At 37.6% G+C, this 24211-nt stretch overlaps 1 protein-coding gene across 2 annotated transcripts in view; it reads right to left on the bottom strand.

Moving 5' to 3' along the window:
• Positions 1-24211, bottom strand: part of PACRG (parkin coregulated) — a 529967-nt gene that overhangs the window by 445093 nt on the left and 60663 nt on the right. The window contains exons 2-3 of one of the 2 annotated variants that reach the window (NM_001077027.3): positions 19996-20130; positions 19359-19496 (exon numbers count right to left, since the gene is read on the bottom strand). In NM_001077027.3, the coding sequence (NP_001070495.1) occupies positions 19434-19496; positions 19996-20130 (198 nt within the window). In that variant the 3' untranslated portion in view covers positions 19359-19433. Of the gene's footprint in view, positions 1-19358; positions 19497-19995; positions 20131-24211 lie in introns of those variants that run through there. The other variant, NM_001435083.1, reaches the window with a different exon arrangement.

The following is a 24211-nucleotide window of genomic DNA, read 5'->3' as shown; positions in this document are numbered from 1 at the left end:
AACACCCCAGCCCTGGAGCACACGGACAGGGAGGGGCGCCCGTTCTAAAGAGAATGACCAAGGATGGCTGCTTTGATGAGCCAGACAGACCACACCCCTGAAGGTGAGAACTTGATCAAGAGTTAGGGGAAAAGCATTCCTGGTGGAGCCCTGTGGGTGAATGGGAACAGAGTCCAGGGTCACAGGAAATGAAATAAAAAGCTTTACACCCATCAGCGACTCCACGTGATTTCCAGTCTGGCTGCCTGACTGAGCTCAAGCATCTTCCCATGGACCCATGGGGGTTTGAAATGTTAATCCCTGATCATCCAGGCACTTGAATTTGGTCTCCTCTCTTTGAACTTTGCTTTCAGCTTAAGTCCATCAAAAGTAATCCAATCAAACCAGAAAATGCATTAGGGTTGCTATATGGACTGGGGGCAAGGAAGTGGGAGAAGAGGAAAAAAGTGACTCACAATGTTAATCACCCAGCTGTGAATCACTGGGGCTTCTGAAAGCACATTCGTCCTTCCTTCCACCTACTCTTGTCACAGAAATGATACTCACACACCCCCGGCTTTTTAGCATTGCACACTGTACTGATTTTGTATTAAAGTCCAACCTGAGTAAATAATTAAAAAGAAGCATAAGAGAATCTACGGTCCAAACTATGGCTGAAGTGACAAAGGTGGCTTTCTATTAGCTAAAATTTGGACTCCATCCTGTTTTCTTTAAAAAGTAGGCTGAAGTTATACAAGTAAATGTCTATTAAATATTCCATTACTCTTTCAATACAAAATAGATTTAATATGTTTATACTCCATCTGCTAGAAACTCTCATCAGATTTTGATTGAGATGGATGAACATTTTTGTGCTGATAAAATAATCTTATAAAGCAAAATAAATGACAAAGTATGTGCATTAATTACACAAAATTTAGACTTCTGATAAAGTAGTTTGTTACCCAACTGATTTCCCATGCACATTTTCTCTACTTACTTTATGGCTCACAGTGGGGCAGGCTTTAGATTTATGATTTCAAAAATACAGGTAATTTTGCACTATTGTAAGTTACTTTTTACTTCATTCCATTTGTGACTAATTGTACCCACTGCACAAAGGACTCTATCACCGACTTCCACTGCGCCTAATAAATTGCAAACTTCCGAAGTGTGATGGATGAAAGAATGCTCAGAATAAACAAATGAAGAGAACATGTGTATAATACCCAGTTTAATCTACTTTTATTCAAATGTATTAATTTCTGAGAAACATTATATTGTGTAACTGTCAGAGTAGATACCTTGATATGCTTATATGAAAAAAAAAGTATATTATGTGGTGAATCCATCAGATTGTGTCTCCAAAGGCATCTAAGCAAGATTGGACTCCAGTCCAGTCTTCACCTGTGTTAGAAGCTCCTATTTTGTGTGACTCATGTAAAGACAATCGGGATAGGGCATTTCTGGACCCAGATGTGTCTGCTCATGTGTATCTCATCATTTCTTGTTTGTTTTTCTAAATCTGCTGACTAGTAGTGATTTTATTTTGAAAAGAACAGTGAAAGGGGACAAAAAAAACAGGCATGCTCTGTTACTTAGGCTTCCTCTTATTTAAAATGTGAAAAGTACTTTTCACAAAGGAAATACTCATTTGCATATGCTCATAAAATATTTATGCTGAAATATACAAAACACAGTCATTTATGATCCCTTAATTAGCCTTAAAGTAGAATAAGAACTTAATTAAAATATAATTTGTTAATTCATTAGTGTTGGATTATAACTTTGACACTGATTTTTAGTAATTAATAGGTCTTGAAAGTACAAAATTTTCTTTAACACTTCCTTCTTTTTTGTCCACCACCAACTCCCGGAGTTCACTCAAACTCACGTCCATCGAGTCAGTGATGCCATCCAGCATCTCATCCTCTGTTGTCCCCTTTTCCTCCTGCCCCCAATCCCTCCCAGCATCAGAGTCTTTACCAATGAGTCAACTTTATTCACTGCTAAATTTCCAGAGTCTAGAACAGCACCTGATACATAGTAGGCATTCATGTAATGTCTATTGAATAAATGGATACTTCCTACTAAGCTGCATGGACATGAACTGGATGATACACAGTTAAAAACAGTGCATACATAAGAATACAGCTTCGAGATGATCAGACCATTGGAATTTAAATAAACTAATTCTATTTTCAGAAATAAGCAATGCTCATTGTGCTGATCCAAAACAGGTCCCCAAAGAACTGCAAATCACATTCTACAAGTTTAACTCTTGGCTCTTGAGTAGATGAAAATTTTAATTGCAAGTGTATTAAAATAAAATATGTAAAATGTAAAAATATAATTTTTAGTGAAATATTTGAAACATCAGCTTTAAAATATTTATTCATGATATATCAGGGGCTATGGTAGGTGAAAGTGAAATAACACTCTGCCTCTGTCCTTTCAAAATATGCCATCGCAAAATGAGACATGGAAATAGATTTCTATCTTACTCAGCTTTCAGACTAGTAATAGGACATATTGGTTTCCCAGAACTGGGTTCTAAACCACGAGTAAAGATTAAGAGGCAAGAAACAAGATGACATGTCTGGGAATCCACAAGAGGAAAGGTTTCTGATGTATAAAGTACAAGATAGAAAATGATGAGAAAAACCCAAGTTAATTATTTAAGAAGTCAAACAGTAATGCTTGACCTTAATAACATGCAACAGTTCTTACCAAAAAGTTTAGTACAATACTAGCATATTCTGTAGAGGATGTATTCATTGGGTATAGACATCATTATTTCTGAAAACTGACCTAAATTCTATCGTTGTTGACCAGAGAAACATTACTAGTAATACTGCAACTAACCTGTGCATTTCCCCAATGATACAGAAACAGTCTTGAAAGTGTACATTTCTTTTCCATGAAATGAACCATCTGCTAAATTGCTGTTTGAGATTTGAAGCTAGTCCCAATTGTTAGTTTATTAAATGTAATAAGTTACAATAATGAAGTGTTAAAATTATAATGAACACTGGCAGAAAAAGCTAGATTCCCAAATAGAATTATAAAAATCTTAACTTTTGCATGTTTTGACTTGTGGTTTTAATATTACCAGCCTAGTACACCACCACTTGCTATGTTGCATTTTAAAAAATATAAAGCAGAAAGAAAAATGTCATAAAAGAACAATCTACTTTGTGCATATACAAATACTTTACTACTGAAGCAATTCTTCAAAATAGAAATCAATAACTCTAATGTGATTCATTCTGTGGAGGAAGATTTATTAAAAAAAACAAAAAAAACAAAAAAACACACCTAAATCTCTTTAATACAATGTTATACTACATTGATTTTTAAAACATAATTATGTTTAGTAAAATTTTATATAACTTACTGTACATGGAAAGCATTTAAAAGATGTTTGATGGGCTAATGCTCCTCAAGAGACTTAGTACCAGGTATAAACAATGAGAAGATGTAAATCTTCTCAGACTCACCCCAACCACCTTAATTTTCTGGTTAAATTTTACTGAATGAAGATGAAATACTAACTCTAACACTTAAATAGAAGCAAGATATCTATATAAACATACATATACATGTATATACATACATTATATACAAATATGAGAATTTGGGTTGGTATAAAATCTTTATAAATTTTTTACTTGTGATTTTTCTAAGTCAAAATTATACTGGTTTTAAAATAGATACAATATTTGTTTATGTGTGGTTATGTGCCAACACAAAAGCCACATACACACAAAGTCATGCAGTATAAATTAGTTCATCGCAGTTGTTTAAATAAAAGACTTCCATGAGAAATATAAAGAGCATTTTTTTTCATCGATTTTTTTTTAAGTGGGAACATTTTAGATTTGATCTTACAATGGAAAAAGGTTGTATCTTCAAATAGCTCTTTCTCTAAGATAAGATGTTAGGCTAATTGAGAAAACAATCCTATAGAAAGGCCTCTGATCAATATGACCAAACCAAGCTATAAAATCTAGATGAAAGATTATGAAAATCCATAGCCAGCCTCAAAAGTAAGAAAGGCAAATATCAAGTTCTCAGAAATGAAGAGGAAACTCAAATCTTGAGTGGTGAGCAACAGACTGGTGCAGAAACGTGGAGTCTAATTCATATAAAAATTACTTCAGAAGCCATGCCCGTGGAGAGACACACTTGAAATCATGTCCACAGGGATGCCCCCATACCCCGTCGCAAGCACGACTCCCAAGGAAAATACATTCCACAAAAGAGGAGCTCTGAGTTGGACTGAAATATCCATAAAACACTTGAGGAAACTAAACGGCTGAGAATAGGAGAAAGTGACGCGTCCAAACTCACACCTCTGGAACTGGACATAATAGATGGACATGAAAGAAATTTTAAATAAATATACCTAGAATACATAACTTGATAAAGACTATAAGAAAACCCAAAAAGCAAGAAGACATAATGGAAGAAACAGGCAGATCTTTTAGAGAAACCAAAATTAATTTTAGAATTGATGTTCACTGAAACTGAATTTTAAAAATTTAACACACAAGTTAAGCAGTAGATTAAATCTAACTGAAGAAAGTGAAGTGTTAGTTTGAAAGACAGATTTCAGGCAGTCATGTAGAATGAAACACAGGGGATTAAAGAGACAGGGAAAAAGGGGAAAACAGACTAAGAGACGTGAAGGTTACAGTGAGCAAGTCCAATCCTTATTTAATATGAACTTCAGAGTTTTCTACTTTAAATCAGATTGAACACCAAACAGGATACATCTTAAAAATTCATATCTAGGTAAAAATATGGATAACAGTATATGTTTCAAAATACAGTGTAGAATTTTGGAGTCGGGGGTGTCTCACTGATGCTTGGAAATGTTACAATATCTAGATATATAGGTATGTGGATTGATCACCTCAAGGTCATTTTAAAGGTAAAATTTATTATTTGTCTACATAATAATATAAATGTTGGGAAAGACTGAGGGCAGGAGGAGAAAGGGGCGACAGAGGATGAGATGGGTGGATGGCATCATCGACTCAATGGACATAAGTTTCAGAAAACTCTGGGAGATAGTGAAGGACAGGGAGGCCTGGCAGGCTGCAGTCCATGGGGGTCACAAAGAGTTGGACACAACTGAGCAACTGAACAACAACAAATAATAATAAATAGACAACCGTGAGGAAAAACCAAAAGGGTCAGCCAATTGCATTCATGGGAAATATATAAATTTATGATCTGCTAAACACGCTGTAGAGCCTCTCATTTTTTTAATTTATTTTTAATTGGAGGATAATTGCTTTACAATGTTGTGTTGGTTTCTGCCACACATCAACATGAATCAGCCATAGGTATACACATGCCTCTTCCATCGAACCTCCCTTCCACCTCCCACCCCATCCCACGGCTCGAGGCTGTCACAAAACCCTGGGTTTGAGCTCCCTGGGTCATACGGCAAATTCCCATTGTCTATTTTTACGCACAATAACGTGTATGTTGCAATGCTCCTCTCTCAGCTCATCCCACCCGCTCCTTCCCCTACTGTGTCCACAGTCTGTCCTCTGTATCTGCATCTCCACTGCAAACAGGTTCATCAGTACCATCTTTCTAGATTCCATATGTGTGTGTGTGTGTGTGTGTTAATATGTGATATTTGTTTTTCTCTTTAACTTAAAAGCTTTTGCACGGCAAATGATAAACAAGATTAAAAGACAACCCTCAGAATGGGAGAAAATAATTGCAAATGAAACAGTTGACAAAGAATTAATCTCCAGAACATACAAGCAGCTCATACAGCTCAATATCAGGGAGACAAACAGCCCAATCAAAAACTGGTCAGAAGACCTAAACAGACATTTCTCCAAAGAAAAGTACAGATGGCCAATAAACACATGAAAAGATGCTCAGCATTGCTCACTATCAGAGAAATGCAAATCAAAACTATAATGAGGTATTACCTCACACCAGTCAGAATGGCCATCATCAAAAAGTCTACAAACTAAATGCTGGAGAGGGTGTGGACATGTGAATTGATCCAGCCACTATGGAGAAGAGTATGGAGATTCCTTAAAAAACTAGGAATAAAACTACCATAAAACCCTCTCATTTTGTCTACAAAAATTATTTGAACCAGATAATTAAAGTAGCAAATGTTAAACACATACTGAATAAAGGATTAAGAACATACAAGCTACCCAAAAGGAAGCACTTGATATGTGCTGTTTCTTTGCCGGACAACGCTAAACTTCTTAAGACCAGAGGAAGACATCAACCAGGCTACAGAGGTTACCACTCTGTCTCACCAGTTGGTAAGTATTCGCTTCCTTTAAGAGTCGATGAGTCACTGCTGCCTGGGTATTGATGGGATCATATAACTTCTCTGTAATAGAATACAGTCCAATAATGGACATAACTAAATTGGACTCAGCTATTTTAAACAGCTTCTGGACAAGAGTCTCTGACACAGTGTCTCCCAACATGCTACCAAATTACCTATGAAGATGCAGAAAAAGATGAGAACATAACATGCAAGAGAAAACCAGGTATAATAATGAATGCACACGCAGGAAGAAAAGGAATTTCTACAGATGAAGAGGCCTGTGGAACTGGCAGGCAAAACCACAGTTCATGATCAACTCACATGCTGCAACCAGAGGCACCCATTCTAAAGTTGGTAGGTTGTGGGTTTTTGCTTTTTTTTTAATCCCTCCTACACTTTCTGCTCCCTCAGAAACACAAGATCTGGAACAAACTCCATTGAGGGGCGGGCGTGGAGTAGGCCAGTATTCTGCGGCTGTGAAGTAGGTGCTTTTTAGACAAAGTATGCTCCTTTCCATTCTCATCCCCATAACCATCACACCCACATCCATTCACAGCCAACTCTCAAAAAACAACTGAAGTGGGGACACAGACCCCTGGTAGCACACTGCACTGCATTCTGGAAAGTGGTGTGCCCCATGAGCAGGGTAAAGGTAAGGGCAGAGAAAAACACAGCTGAGTCTGTGTGCATTTCTGGAATTCGCCTACTCCGTTGATTTCAGTGTCAGAAGTCACAGGAAATTCCTTTTTATATCACCAGAAGAGGACTAGCCGAAGCACGTCCATACCAGTCTTCAGGGACTAGGGGGAGCTTGGTAGTCCACCCAAGGAAACTGATAAGGAGAGTTCACTGGTCCCCAAGAAGAGAATGAATGAGGTCAAGCACAGTGACATGTTCTAAGCCTCGGCAAACACCAATTCTAGACTGAGGTAGGATTGAAAATAATGGGTATTATAAACACACTGCACATGTCTGTGTGTGTGCGTGCTCAGTCATGTCTAACTCTTGTGACCTCATAGACTGTGGCCCGCCAGGCTCCTCTGTTCATGGGATTATCCAGGCAAGAATGTTGGAGTGCATTGCCATTTCCTTCTCCAGGGGATCTTCCTGACCCAGGGATTGAACCCATGTCTCTTATGTCTCCTGCACCGGCAGGCAGGTTCTTTACCACTGGCGCCACCAGGGAAGCCCAATATCCTGCCCCAAAAGAAAACAAAATATCATCTTATAGACTTAGATGTTGAGGAAGCCCCTTTAAATTCACTACATTCGTAATCAGTGATTTTTAGAAATGAGCATGTTCAAGGGTCCAAGAAGCCAGAAATCTATATGGTGAAAATGTAGGCTAAATCGGTAAGAATCTGTCTGCAATGCAGGAGACCTGAGTTCAAATCCGTGGGTCAGGAAGATCCTCTGGAGAAGGAAATGGCAACCCACTCCAGTATTCTTGCCTGGGGAATCCCACGGACAGAGGAGCCTGGCAGACTACAGTCTGTGGGGTCGCAAGAGTTGGACACAACTTAGCATGTTCAAAGGTCCAAGAAGCCAGAAATCTATATGGCGAAAATAGGCAAAGGCTAAGAAAATGAGATTTTTACCATTAGGGAACAATCAGATATATTTGCAAGATAGAATATATATGAAATGTACAATAATGCTGATAATAGTATTGCTTGTAATAGCAAAACACTGAATAAAAGCATTAATACCTAAGGAAAACATTACTATTGAACAACATGGAATTGGTTAAATTATGGAACCGTCTAGAACGTCCCAAAATAATTTTTAAAGTGCATGTGCAAATTATGACTTGTAATTAGTGTACATCCGTGGGGGATTCATGTTGATGTATGGCAAAACCAATACAATATTGTAAAGTAATTAGCCTCCAATTAAAATAAATAAATTTAAATAAATTAAAAAAAACCCAAACCAAAAAAAAATAAATAAATAAAAGTTATGAAGTATGAACAAAACATTATTTTAAATTTGTATACATACATATATTTGCATATGGTGAGAAAAGGTCTGAAAAGTTAATCCTAATAATGTAAAAGAGGCAACCTGAAGGTGAGGTGGATTACAGTTGATTCATATTTTTATTTTTGCTTATCTGTATTACAAAATGCAGATAAAAATATCAGAAAATTTCCTATGATGAACCTATTTGTACAAGAATTTTTAAGCCAGTATGTACAAAAATATCAGTTCACAATATAAAGATTTGCAAGGTTAACTACAGCAGTGTAAGTTAAATTTGAGTTTGAGGCACTAGTAGACAAATTGATACTAAAGTAAATAGAAAATAGAAGAAAGCTCTTCCAGAAGTTATTAAAAAATGAATAAAGAGATAAAAATTAAGTATGGGAGACAATCATAGAAAGGACAGGATGAAATACAAGGATGAAACTAAATAACAACTCAAGAAAAGGGAGGCTTAAAGGTTTTATAGCTTGAAGGTCTCATGAGTTTTCCCTAATTCAGGCTGGAATGCAACCTTGGAAGTTCTTCAAGACTTTTTTCCTGTAAGGGATATGTCTTAGGTTGAAGGGGGAGACTGGTTATAATAATTCTATCAACTATCTTTGTTCACTTTTTATACTTTACCCAATAGCAAGAAATGTGTTTCGTATTTAATAAACCATTTTCTTAATATCTCTTGCTAGTCTCCAAAACTATACTACCAGCATGTTCATAATGACGAATGCACTTATGCGGTTGTCATGGCAGCTTAAGATTTGCTTAAGGAGATGCTGCACGCCTGCCAATGCAGGAGACACGGGTTCAATCCGTGGTCTGCAAAGATCCCACATGCCAAGGAGCAACAAAGCCCATTTGCCAGAATTACTGAGCCTGTGCTCCAGAGCCAGGGAGCTGCAGCCACTGAGCCCCTGTGCCAAAACTACTGGGTACCATGCGCCGGAGCCTGTGTGCCACAGAAGGAGAAGCCAGCCCTACGAGAAGCCCACACGCCACAGCCAGACGCAGCCCCTGCTCGCCACGAGAGAAAAGCCCGCGTAGCAGTGCAGACCTAGCACAGCCAAAACTAAAATAAACAAAATAAAAGCACACGTGTAGAAGACAGCTGAACTCAAACAATACACTGAAAGTGGTTCTCTTTGGATAAATGTTACCCTATGTATACACTTTATTCAATTTCAAAATTTTCAAAAACAGTAATACTTTTAAGTTAGAAGAAAAGTTAGAAAATCTAAGAATAAGGGCATACAGATTTGATATACCATATAATGACAAATATTTCTTTACAAACTATTACGTATACTACGATCTCAACTGAGGAGAAGATAAGACAGAAATACTTTGAAAAATGTTAACAACTGCATTCAGTGAGTGGTGGAAAGATGACTGATTCATTTATTCCTTCTACTTTTCAATATCTTTTATTTTATAAGATAAAATGTATACATTTCATATTGAGAATAAACCTTAATAGGTAATAATAAAGATAAAAATTTACATTTTTCAGTTCAGTTCAGTCGCCCAATCATGTCTGACTCTTTGCAACCCCATGGACTGCAGCACGCCAGGCCTCCCTGTCCATCACCAACTCCCAAAGCTTACTCAAACTCTTGTCCATTGAGTGTGATGGCATCCAACCATCTCATCCTCTGTTGTCCCCTTCTGCTCCTGCCTTCAATCTTTCCCAGCATCAGGGTCTTTTCATACAAGTCAGTTCTTCGCATCAGGTGGCCAAAGTACTGGAGTTTCAGCTTCAGCATCAGTCTTTCCAATGAATATTCAGGACTGATTTCCTTTAGGATGGACTGGTTGGATCTCCTTGTAATCCAAGGGACTCTCAAGGGTCCTCTCCAGTACCACAGATCAAAATCATCAGTTCTTCGGCACTAAGCTTTCTTTATGGTCTAACTCTCACATCCATAAATTACTACTGGAAAAACCTACATTTTTATATGAGTTTAACTAATTAATCTACCAGAATTAATTTTTGCAGAAAATTTTCAGTCAGCATAACCTTCTTTTTATAAAGGTAAAACATTCCCTGAAGTTCTTGCTTTAAATATATATTAAAATTGATATGATTATTCATTAATACTTTGTTTAGATTTTACCTGAAAGTAATGGAGAAACTTTAATATAACTTAGGGTAGTTGAAAATTTACTCAGTATCCAGAAGCCTCAAATATAAGGACACTGATCACTCTAAATAAAAGCATCAAACAAATACTGATTATTATTATACCCTCAATCTGATTCCTGTGTCATCTGTCAAAAAACTTTTGATCTCAAAAATACGTCAGTAAAAAGAAGGAATATCTGACAAGTGATAAGAGAGAGGGAAACATTCATTATATCACTAATCGGAATAGAACTGAAAATTCACTCTCCGGGGAGACATAGAAAAATCATGAAAAGTCTGACTTGTGTCCCCAAACAAAACTTTCTGAAAAACAGCAACACTCATTTTTTGTTTAAAGATTGTTGTGGTTCAGTTACTCGGTCGTGTCTGACTCCCTGCGACCCCATAGACTGCGGCATGCCAGGCTTCCCTGTCCTTCGCCATCTCCCGGAGTTTGCTCCAACTCGTGTCCATTGAGTCGGTGATGCCATCCAGCCATCTCATCCTCTGTTTAAAGATCGGATATTTCCGAGATGGCAACATTTATCTCGGGGAAGGTGGCAGCAGCCCCATTTCTTCAAGGGATAGGGATAGAGCATCCCAGCTGTGGTGCCCTGGCTCCACCAAGACCACTCCTACTTCTCAAGAGCAGGGGTTGCGTAGCTTGAGAAACGGGAGCCATTTGTTTTTCCTCTAGCTGTCAGCCCACTGAGATGAAACTTAGAGCATCGCTTGATCCCCCTGGGCCCCTTGTAATGTGAACTGTCTTCAGCCGATGCTTACCAAATCACTGTCACGTAACTGCGGCCGACCTTTCTTTTCAGTCTATGCACTTTCCAGGAGTTATAAATCAGTTGACTTTCAGGCTCGATGAGATGGCATATGCCCTAGTTTGAAGAACAGATGGAGGCTTGGGGGGAAATTGTTTCTGCAGGCTTGCTACGGCCAGCACTGCTCCATAAAAGTGAACCATTCGCACTAATTTCTCACATAAATTATACAGGCAGCAGGGAGCACCAGCCCATTCAGCAGAAAATCTTTCATCGAGCTTTCGGAGGTCATCTAACCAATTTCAATTAAAGTTATTTCTGATACATGGCTGTATTTTCATGCCGTACACTTTTAAGACAGAGCAATTCACATCAAATAAAAGGATGGCATTAATTGTGTATGCAGTCCCTTCCTTCAGAAAACACCGAAAAGCACTTTAATTGCCGGAGGATTATTTTTTTTTTCAAGACTTTGAGAAAAAGCTCTATCTATTAATTAATCACAGAGGAATTAATAGCGGAAACGCAGCAGCCTTTCTTGTACAAAAATTAGGTAAATTGTCATTTTTCTTGCAAAATTTGCCTTACAAATTCTACTAAGGCCTGTTATCCAAACTTAAGCTTTGGCAGTTATCAAAAAATATAGAAGCCCAGGACAATTCAAAGAATATATTCATTCTTTCTTCATGTAAAACAAATTATTCAACTCAAATAAATTTGCCTATAAGATTTTAAAGATCAATATCGATTTTGCCTGGGGTAATAGATACAGCGTTGATTTTTTGAATCCTGAAGAAACTGAAACATTAAGAAACTGAAGGCACCAGAGGACTTAATTATCAATCAAAATTACAGAGTTTTGAGAACCATATACTGAGGGTTAATGGATCAGATATCATATCACAGTGGGATTTACTTTAAAATGCGGTTGTATTTACAGATAATGAGCTATCATGGTTTGGAATGATTTTAATTGTAAGAAAATTAGCGTACATTTTAATAATAATTATATTCAATAAATGTTTTTCCTGGTAGAAATTATCAGTCATGTCAATGAAAACAGTCACATTGACAGAGTTGTTTATGTTTCATGAATACCAATGCCTCTAAGAATTGAAAAAAAGAAGAGAACATGCTGGAGAAGAAATTCTTAACAGAGTCATATGTGAGTATTAAAAACTAGGAGGCTGACATGGAATTGAAGGCACGGTCCAGACACCACCAATAGATACTCTTTTAAAAATTTAGGCATCCAGTTATCTTATGCACAGCATTTTCTTTACTTGAATGTTCAGACTGAACATACATTTTCAGTCATTCGTAAAGAAAAATAAACTTACATTACAATTTAAGAAATCGATAATCATTGGGAAAGCATTACATATAATTTAAGCATTTTCAAGGTAAAATTCAACCTACAGAAACTGTTGCATACAGCTCTGGACTGTGTGTTCAAATTAACTTGCTGGAGCTTATCTTAATTTGCTACCAGAAGACTTGGTCTCTACGGCTAATTTCTAATTAATCGTTTGTTCTTTAAGCTATTTCATGAATATCTTGAAATACGGCTATTTTAGTAACTGTGAAGCGCCATGCCAATCATTCAGTACATGGTCGTCACCAAAGAGAGTAAGGCCTAGAGGCTGAGACATGCGCTCATGAAACAGTGTCCTGAGAAGTGGACCTTAGCGGTAACCAGTTGCGGGATGTTTTATATTCATTCAACACACATCGCTGGGCATCAGCTCTGTGCCAGACACTCCTTCAGGGTTTCTAAGTTTCATCTCCATGATGCTCTAAGTTTCATCTCAGTGGGCTGACAGTGGGCTGAAGGGAGGGAACAAGCTAGAAATAAAGACACAATCCCTGGCTTAGAAGTATTTAGGGTATGTCATTTTTATTAGCCTTGTTACTGGCTCCATTGTAGGTCCCTATCTGGTTTTCATTTTCTCTCATCTTCCCTAGTATATGCTAAATTTCTGTATTTTACAATTCTTTGTAAAACAGCTTAAAATCTTTTAGTAAAATGCTAAAGTGGATTAAACTTTATAAATGAATATACATATAACTCATTGATTAAACTACAGAAAGATGTGTGTTTAAATTACATAATTAATGTTGCTTTATGAATTAATTTTTAATCAAAAAACAAAGTTGCATGATCCAAGTTTTAATCAACAAGTAATGTATAATTTATAACATTAACCTCAGGGAACTATGCTTCAGTGGTGAAATTCTATGCACCTCCAATAGGCCAGGGAGGCAGATGTATTTTTGGCAAAGAGGAGGGGCCACCTAAAGTCCATTCTCACTTGGACCTACCTGTGTGCATCACAGGCGCACGGTTCTGGCTTTATTCACTTAATTTCAACATAACTGGCTACCAAAGATTATTTACATATCAAAGACTAAGAAAACAAGAATGCAGAAATGCCCCAGGTTGCTATGCTAATTTGGACAATGCCACTATGCAGTTTCTATGACTTAAGAAGGCAAGTTTGAAAAAAAATTAAGAGGAAAAAACTGAGTAAGATTCCTTTTAAAAAGACTAAAAAGTATGTGTGGTTCAGGACCAATTATATAAGGTGCTGAGAAATGAAATGGTATACAGTTTCAGACAAGGTTTATACCTGTCTGTTGTAGGCAGTTTATTTTTTTATAACTTTCCATTTTGAAGAAGACCTCAAAATTATAGCTAGGCATGTAGTTTTCCTGTTGCACCTCTTCTTTTTCTGTCTTAAAGACTTCTACAAGTAGAAAGTGCAGAGCTCTCAGGGACCAAAGCCAGACTTATTTTCATTTGTGTTAAAACTAAGTGTAAGAGTAGTAGCATTGCTTGAGACTGATATGCATAGTATTTAGAGACGGCAAAGAGAAAACACACGATACACAGTCTCAGGAAGAAATGTTTGATTAGAAAGGTGAGACCTGGTTAGACAGATTTAAAATGATTGTGGTCATCAAACCTTATAAACAAAAATTAAAACTTTAAGAATCTGTTCATATTATCTATGTCAAAAAGATAATAAAATCCTTTTGACAGATAAAATTTACACATAAATTTTAATTTTCAATTAAATAAATTTAAATTTCAATAGGAAATAGACTAAGTCTTCACTAGAAAACCGGACAATTTAAGAAGAGGGCTCAGAAGGCAAGCAAATTAGTTAAGCATATAAAAGTGTTTAACAATCCTAATAATCAACGAACAAAATGAGATGCTTTACCCATCACTTTAGTGAAAGTGAAGTCGCTCAGTCATGTCCGACTCTTTGCGACCCCTTGGCCTGCAGGCTTCCAGGCTCCTCTGTCCATGGGATTTTCCACGCAAGAGTGCTGCAGTGGGTTGCCATTTCCTTCTCCAAGGGATCTTCCTGACTCAGGGATTGAACCCAGGTCTCCCACATTGCAGGCGGACACTTTACCCCTCTAAGCCACAAGGGAAACCCATCACCTTAGCAGACTTTTATTTAAAGGAGGATCCAGTGATGAATATGGTTCTGTGGAATGACTGCTTTTAAAATATTACTTTTGACCTACTAATTGCTCTTCAGGGAATTTAACCTAAGGATGCAATCAGAGGTGGAAACAAAGGTTTATGTATCTGGGTGTTTCATTTAATATTATTTAGAAATTACATGCCCTCTGAAATTGAAATAATCCTATAATATCCAACAGTTGGGAAATAGTTGATGAAGTATGATTTTAAATTGAAGAAAGCAGGGAAAACCACTAAGGCATTCAGGTATGACCTAAATTAAATGCCCTGTGATTATACAGTGAAAGGGACAAATAGATTCAAGGAATTATATCTGATAGACAGAGTGCCTGAAGAACTATGGATGGAGGTTCAAGACATTGTACAGGAGGTGGTGATCAAAACCATCCCCAAGAAAGGAAATGCAAAAAGGCAAAATGGTTGTGTGAGGAGGCCTAATAAATAGCTCAGAAAAAAGAGAAGTGAAAGGCAAAGGAGAAAAGGAAAGATATACCCATCTGAATGCAGAGCTCCAAAGAATAGCAAGGAGAGATAAGAAAGCCTTCCTCAGCGATCAATGCAAAGAAATAGAGGAAAACAACAGAATGGGAAACACTAGAGATCTCTTCAAGAAAATTAGAGATACCAAGGGAATATTTCATGCAAAGATGGGCACAATAAAGGACAGAAACCGTATGGACCTAACAGAAGCACAAGATATTAAGAAAAGGTGGCAAGAACACACAGAAGAACTATACAAAAAAGATCTTAATGATCCGGATAACCACGATGGTGTGATTGCTCACCTAGAGTCAGACATCCTGGAATGTAAAGTCAAGTGGGCCTTAGAAAGCATCACTACGAACAAAGCTAGTAGAGGTCAAATCCTAAAAGATGATGCTGTGAAAGTGCTGCACTCAATATGCCAGGGAATTTGGAAAACTCAGCAGTGGCCACAGGACTGGAAAAGGTCAGTTTTCATTCCAGTTTCAAAGAAGGGCAATGCCAAAGAATGTTCAAACTACTGCACAATTGTACTCATTTCACCTGCTAGCAAAGTAATGCTCAAAATCCTTCAAGCTAGGCTTCAACAGTACGTGAACTGAGAACTTCCAGGTGTTCAGCTGGATTTAGAAAAGACAGAGGAACCAGAGAGTAAATTGCCAACATCTATTGGACCACAGAAGAAGCAAGAGAATTCCAGAAAAACATCTACTTCTGTTTCACTGACTATGCAAAAGCCTATGTGTGGACTACAACAAACTCTGGAAAACTCTTAGAGATGGGAATAACAGACCACCTTACCTGCCTCCTGAGAAACCTCAGGAGGTCAAATGCAGGTCAAAAAGCAACAGTTAGAACCAGGCATTGAACAATGGACTGGTTCCAAATTGGAAAAGGTATATGTCAAGGCTGTATATTGTCACCCTGATCATTTAACTTAGCCTGGAATGCCGGGCTGGATGAAGCACAAGCTGGAATCAAGATTGCCAGGACAAAATATCAATAAAGTCAGATATGCAGATGACACCACCTTTGTAGCAGAAAGCAAAGAGGAACTAAAGAGCCTCTTGATCAAAGTGAAAGAGGAGAGTGAAAAAGTTGGCTTAAAACCCAACAGTCAAAAAACAAAGATCATAGCATACAGTCCAATCACTTCATGGCAAATAGACAGGGGAACAATGGAAACAGTGACAGATTTTATTTTTGGTGCTCCAAAATCTCTGCAGATGATGACTGGAGCCATGAAATTAAAAGATGCTTGCTCCTCGGAAGAAAAGCTATGACCAACCTGGACAGTATATTAAAAACCAGAGACATTACTTTGCCAACAAAGGTCCATCTAGCCAAAGCTATGGGTTTTCCAGTAGTCATGCATGGATGTGTGAGTTGGACCATAAAGAAAGCTGAGTGCTGAAGAAGCACTGATGCTTTTGAACTGTGGTGATGGAGAAGACTCTTGAGAGTCCCTTGAACAGCAAGGAGATCAAACCAGTCAATCCTAAAGGAAATCAGTCATGAATATTCATTGGAAGGACTGATGCTGAAGCTGAAACCCAATACTTTGGCCACCTGATGGGAAGAACTGACTCATTGGAAAAGATTCTGATGCTAGGAAAGATTGAAGGCAGGAGGAGAAGGGGATAATAGAGGATGAGAAGGTTGGATGGCATTACCGACTCAATGGACATGAGTTTGAGCAAGCTCTGGGAGTTGGTGATGGACAGTGAAGCCTGGCGTGCCACAGTCCATGGGTTCCAAAGAGTTGGACACGACTGAGTGACTGAACTGAACTGAACTGATTCATCTTTCATAGATCATTAACTTGCCCCTGATAAGTATATAGAAAATTTTGCTACAAATATCTTGCAAAAGTTTTTTCATATTTACCAAGGAATGTATGATAAGCATAGCCATCTCAAAGATGCATATACTAGTCTTAGTTTTTCATTTTAATAATAATTCTCAGATAGTTATAGTCTCCTATCTGGCTAGCAGGTTCAAGCATTTATTTTTGACTGAATTATCTTATCTTAATCTAGAGCAGCACTGTCTAATATGGTAAGCATGTGGCTATTTAAATTAAAATTAATTAAAATCTAAAATTTAGTTCCTCGGGCTCACTGGGGACATTTCAAGTGCTTAATGGCCACATATGGCTACTTGTAATGTATTAGACATTACAGATGAAGCACATTTGCACCACTGCCGAAAGATGCATTAGACCGTGCTTGGATCTTTAGCGATACCACGAGGGATACACTAAACTGCACAGATTCTGGCATTTGGTCTGCCCTGTTGTTTTGATATGCGGAAGAAATGATCATTTTTATGTGCTCTAAACTATGACGGCAGTTCAGGATGTGGGTTGAGAAACCTAACCTTGCAAAGACATTTCTTGAAATTCTGATAAAGGAAGTGGATCTCCTTGCCACTTAATTCCACACACCATTTCAGGTCTCACAACCACTCTTGGAGTCCCAGGGGTGTCACAAGGACTGTGGAGAGAGGACAGGTACTTTCCTGGGAATCAGAGCTACTCAGAAGTGTTTAGCAAGGGGCAAGCTAGGCCATGAGGTGAGAAGTTCACTTGACCAGAGCTCTATCCGCACACAAGGGAGTATAGTGCCGGGTCTGGGGCGGTTTTTAGTGTGGTTTTTGCAGGGTGCTTGGGGAGCCCTGCTTTCTTAAACATTCAATGTCCATTCCTTAGAAATGTTATCCTAAAAGAAGGCCTCTGGTCCTACCAAGTATCAGACGTTCCCCACAGTATATGTGCCAAGAAATAAATACGAATAAATATGAGAGATCGCTCACAAGCCTGTGCTTAGTAAGTTTAATGTTTTATCTTCAGCATTATAGTAGTACAATTGAAATCTGGTTGGCAAAGGTTTAAAGGATAGACGTCTACCGGTTATAGGATAAGATGTCTTTTTAAATGTATGCTATTATCCTACCAGCAGCAGCAAATAAATTGCTTCCTCTTTAATCTGACTTTTTAGCTTGCTGAATCACTACAATAGTCAATAGTAGCTTAAAAGAATTAATATAGCTATAAAAAGAAAAGCAGTTTATATGCCATCTGACTGCTGGAGTACCAAAGATAACGCAAAATGATTCACCCTGTGCTTTTATTATTTTCAAGATAAACTTTTTTTTGTCTCTTGACATTTCTAGAAGTTACTCAAGATTATTCAAGCAGGTCAAAAAGAATCTACAGATTCTTTTATTGATACAATTTTTATGTGCTAAAATTACATAAAACACCAAAATCCACTTGTTTTTCATAAGGAAATATGGCATATTCTTTTACTCAAAAGGAATCAAGTTCTTAAGAATCTCTGTGTTACCATGCATGAATTGGTACGTTGACACAAACACTAAATCCATGTAATTAATCAAAATCCATGTAATTAATACAAACCAATCCCTAATTAAAGTTTTTAAGTGGAAATATCTAAATTAGTTATATTGCTATATATTTTTTCTCATCATGCACATTTTCATATAACAAATGCAAATTTTAAGACAGATGATTAAAACCAAGATAATAATGTCCTTCATTTGCCTAAAATATATAACAAAACTTAATAACAAGGACAACTTTAGATTTCCCTTGCCAAATAACTTTTTAATAAGTTCAGTAACTGGATATTATGTGACTGCTCAAGATCTAGAAACGTTTGATAATTATGTGAAAACATTTAAAGACATACTAGAAATAATACAATCAATTCTTTCAGTTTTTCCAAAAGAGAAGGAAAAAGTTAATTTTAATGACTCTTTCTAAGCTGTTTATTTTGATGAATTCTTCACTTTGATCATTCTTATTTTTTAACATAAATTTGTTACTAATTATAAACAATCCTGACATTCGCCCTTCAGACACTACTGTGGGACTTTTTTGCTACATGGATCAATTGCTAAATTCAAAATATTTGGCAAAACCTTTTGTGCTCCTTAACCTGATGGTATGCTCACACACGGGCAACTGCTTTCCAGTCTTCAGGCAGAGAAGCCCTTTTAGCTGATAAATATCACCCAAAGCAAAGTCCTTGATAACAAAAAATAATTAAATAGCAGAAGCTGGTTAGAGATCAGCATTCATTTTTCAAATTAAATGTAAAAGCCTTCTCCAGTTGAGAGATTGGCAAGTTTTTACAAATAACACCAGCGAGCCTTTTAGAAAGAAACACAGCCCCATTAGAATGGAGTCATTAGGCAATACATTTATTTTGAAGCCAATTAACCTTTTGTCAGAAAAATGTCGGTGCTATAATGCTTTCAGCGGCCGAGGTCAGTCTCTAACAGAGCTCGTATGACAGCCAATGCGCCAGCTGACACGTGCTGCAGACAGAGAGGAGAGGGCCTCCGTCAGAGCCCGCCTGCTTTTGTATTCCACTCTGCATTTCCAGGGAGCAGACAATCTTGACCTATCCATTTAGGTAATTAAAGCTTCCATTTGGAAGTGTCCTGCAGGAAGGTGAAATTTGGGGGGAGATAAATGGCTGTTGCTCTCCGCATCCAGCCACCAGTTTCATCATTTGATGGACTGCCTGAAACGGGCTGGAATGCCAGGCTCTCATAAAAATAGAGATGGATCGGTCAGCACACAATTCTCTAAGGCAAAGCAACTCTGTCATTTTCTTTTCCTGCAGGCTGTAATTTAATTGTTAGTCAAGGTGGGCAGCTGACACAGGGGCTTCCTCTAAGAGCTTACCCACCATCTTCCACTCACCGAGAAATCACTCCAGCTTATTTACTTATCAGTCGAGTGTGTTTGGCACTGGGAGATAGCACTTCCACAGCGAGCACAGCTGGTTCTTGCAGCTCTGCAAGGACTTACCTTCCACGCTATTTTGTTTCCTTTCGAATCATGTTCAAGGGCAATTGGGAAGTCTCCTCGTTCATAAAATTTTCGAAACGCTGTGGGTTTGGTGGGTCTTTCTTTGAATGCTCCTGCGCTTGGAGGGCCTCTCACCTTCAAAGGAAAAAATAAAAAAATAAAAGCAGGAATCAGGTTTTAAAACACATGGGAAAATGCACGATGAAAAGACTTTGGCTTTTATAAGTTTCATTTTGTACAAAACGTTCTGGAAGACAAATCAAATTATCTTAATAATGGGCAACAAAAATCTCACAAACATTTGGAGAAAAAAAATGTATAACACTGTTAAGGATTTATTTTATTTCAAGCTATTTTACAAAGTATTCCTAGAAAGTGTCACTTTTAAAATATTACTTTGTAAGGAAGAAAAGCCTGAACTTTTGTTTAAGGAAAACATTTTAATAAAAGCAACTAAGTTCAGAGTGTTAAAACTTTTAAGATTCCTAATAACTGCAAGTTCTAATCCAAGTCTGATATATTTTGTGGAATATTCTAGAAATAACTTTAAAATATCACCTTCAAATCTTTCTATATAAATAAAATAAAAACATGTTCTCAAGGTATGAATATAACCACAAAACCATAAAAGTGTGATAAAAAATTTGCTGTTTAATTGCTAAGTTGTGTGCCATTCTTTGGGACCCCATGGGTGGTAGCAGGCTAGGCTCCTCTGAAAATTAAGTAATGATAAATGAGAGAGTTTAAAAAGAAAAATGGTGGTCTACATCTGATAACATGAGTTTCAAAAAAATGAACATTAGAAGAGATTCTATGAGAATCTTTCAACCTGTCAAACTGTGATTTTTATCAATGAAGAAATATCTCATATTAAGCTATTCACATTGAGTACAACTTTAAATCTGCTACAAATATCTTGTAGCATTATTTACATATGAACTAATTTATTAGGTTACAAAATTCAAAGTGATTAGTGAAATGTTTAGGAAATTATACTCCATTGTGTTGTTCAATACATATAGTCTAAACATTATTTTTTTATGCCTCTTTATTTTAAAAAAGGTAAATTATTATTCATTTATTAGGTTAATAAAATAATTATTTTGTCAATTCTTAATATAAACAAGATAGCAAATAATTTACCTACTATCTTAATATTTTAAATTATTTGACATCATGTTAATTTTTAATATCTGTGTGAAAAATTTTAATTTTAACAAACTATATATAAAAGTATATCTAATATGACAAACAGATAAAGACAAACATGTTTTATCTGAAGCTCACATAAAGACTAGTTTTAGAAACTGAGTGGAATATTAAGAAACATTAAGATGATTAAATGCTGAAGTGGAATTGAGGAGTGTGGTAACATGGAGGCCTTTATTAGAGTTTAAAATGATCTTCAGTACATAGCACACTGTCCCCAGTATATGATTGCATAGGTTACTGAGAAGACACTGGGCAGTAGAGAAGTAAGATTTCCTTTTGCTCATTAAAGATTTGAAATTTGGTCTGGTATTAGAATTATTAGCCGCTATTTTCAGCCAAGTTCATTCAACTGTTAAATGAGCATGTGCCTACGGCAACTGCTTTGTTCAGAGCTCTGAGCTGGATGCTATACAGAAGGAGATGTTGTCAACAATATTAGTATGATGTCCTTCCCAGACTTCGGGGATTCATGGAACAATAAATTTTGAGTCACATTTTTGGGAACTGATATAGAATTGACAGATTTTTATTTTGCCAAGAAGTTACATTTACAAAAAATAATTACTATCTACCATCATGTCACCATTCTAACATGCCCTCCAAAGGTGGTAGAACATACTCTAAGGAAAGAAAACGTAGCCAGCATGCATACGTATTTATAGAAAGTTATAGTGCTCCCCTGGTGGCTCAGATGGTAAAGAATCTGCCTGCAATGTGGGACACCTCGATTTGATTCCTGGGTTGAGAAGATTCCCTGAAGAAGGGAATGGCTACCCACTCCAGTACTCTGGCCTGGAGAATTCCACGGACTGCACAGGCCACGGGGTCGCAGAGAGTCGGACACGACTGAGTGACTTTCGCTTTCCCTGTACTTCACAGCACAATAGTGTATGCGTGTGTGCGTGTGTAGGTGTGTGTTTATTACACAGCACTGATTACTGGTCACTTCTATGGTTTTGAAAAATTAGCTTTTTAATGGATAAAGAAAACAACTTTGTGTGTGTGTGTGTGTGTGTGTGTATAATGGATATTGTTTTTGCTGTTTAGTTGCTAAGTCATGTCTGACTCTTTTGTGACTCCGTGGACTGTAGTTCGCAATGCTCCTCTGTCATTGGGATTTCCCAGGCAAGAATACCAGAGTGGGTTGCCATTTCCTTCTCCAGGGGACCTTCCCAACCCAGGTATCAAACCCGCATCTCCTGCATAAGCAGGCAGATTCTTTATCACATAAGCAGGCAGATTCTTTATCACTGACCCACCAGGGAAGACCTATATTGGATATCACTCAACCATAAAAAGAAGTAAGTCCTGCCATTTGGAACAACCTGAATATTCGTTAAGGTCTAAGTGAAATAAGTCAGACTGAAAGACAAATACTATGTGATAATACCTTCTGGAGGAATCTAAAAGAAACTCATGGAAACAGAGTAGAATGATGCCTGCCAGGGCCTGGGGGTGTGTGGCATATGTTGCTTATCTTTTTTTATTCACTTTACAACCTTCCTGATTCTTGGTGTGACAACTGATTTCTTTATTGAAACCTGGACATTGGCGCGTTGTGAGACTCCAGATCTTAAACCTTCTGTTTCAGCTGGTTTATGCTGGTATCTCTCTAGCAGAAAGAGCTGGGGGGTAGAAGTACTGATGTCCCAGCTGGCCTTGGTTGGGGTGGGTGGAGAGAGCGCCTCATCTCTCTGGGTGAGGGTGGGAGTTCAGCACCTTGGCTTGCACCACCACCGTCCTGGGAGAGAAGGGGAGCAGTGCCCACCATCGCTCCCCACCCTGACATCACAGATGGAGCAGTCTCACTACCAGCGCCTGTCCCTCTGACACCACCCCAGTAGGAACGGAGAAGAGCCTCTTATTACAGCTGGCTGGGGTGGACACACAAGACGGTTCCAGTGGTCATGTATGGACATGAGAGCTAGACCATAAAGAAAGCTGAGCACCAAAGAACTGATACTTTTGAACTGTGGTGCTGGAGAAGACTCTTGAGAGACCCTTGGACTGCAAGAAGATCCAACCAGTCCATTCTAAAGGAGATCAGTCCTGAGTCTTCATTGGAAGGACTGATGTTGAAGCTGAAACTCCAATAATTTGGCCACCTGATGTGAAGAACTGACTCACTAGAAAAGACCCTGATGCTGGGAAAGATTGAAGGCAGGAGGAGAAAGGGACAACAGAGGATGAGATGGTTGGATGCCATCACCAACTCACTGGACATGAGTTTGAGCATGAAGTTGGTGATGGACAGGGAGGCCTGGTGTGCTTCAGTCCATGGGATCTCAGAGAGTCACTGTGAGTGCTAGGGAATCTTTTTTCAATTCCAGTAGAGATTCACTATAATCCCTCACTTAAAAAAATCAGCTACAACCATGATTTAGATTTCTTTGTCTTATCATCATCTCTTAACCATCTTTTTCAGTTTTTTTTAGATGCCAATTTATCATTTCTGCTATTGAGAGCATGCCTCTCGTTTGTTTATCTGGCCGAAAATTTGTTTGAAATTAGGCATCTTTCTCCTTTTTCTTTGTATTTATCTTAAAATCAATTTCTCTTCCTTTTTATCTCTTATTCTAAATATACTTTATTTCTTTCTGGTTCAGAACTCAAAGTTCTAAATGTCCAAACTTTTCAAATAATGAACATATTGCTAAGATGCCCAGAAGGCTTTTTATAAACTCTAATAGACAACTTATACTTCCTCTTTCTGCCCATAAATATTCATGGGCTCTCTACGAAATGATTCCATACGTACAATTCCATGGAAATCTTTACTTAGTTTTACAAAAATTGTCCATGCTAATATGCAATGACTTAGCAGTGACAGGATTTTATTATGTTATCTTCTGTTTTCATATTTCTGCCATTTACTTATTTAAAAACACTAGATTCTCTGAAGTCTGCTATAGGTCCATTCCAAATTAATCCTTGGAGTCTCAAGAGCTACAATTTGTAAAACCGATTAAAATATCCCCACCTAAACTTGTTAATGCAAAGGGAC

Source organism: Bos taurus, chromosome 9 (assembly GCF_002263795.3).
Source record: "Bos taurus isolate L1 Dominette 01449 registration number 42190680 breed Hereford chromosome 9, ARS-UCD2.0, whole genome shotgun sequence".
NCBI classification, from domain to species: domain Eukaryota; kingdom Metazoa; phylum Chordata; class Mammalia; order Artiodactyla; family Bovidae; genus Bos; species Bos taurus.
The sequence above is the reverse complement of the archived record's forward strand: the minus strand, read 5'-3'. Positions and strand labels throughout refer to the sequence as shown.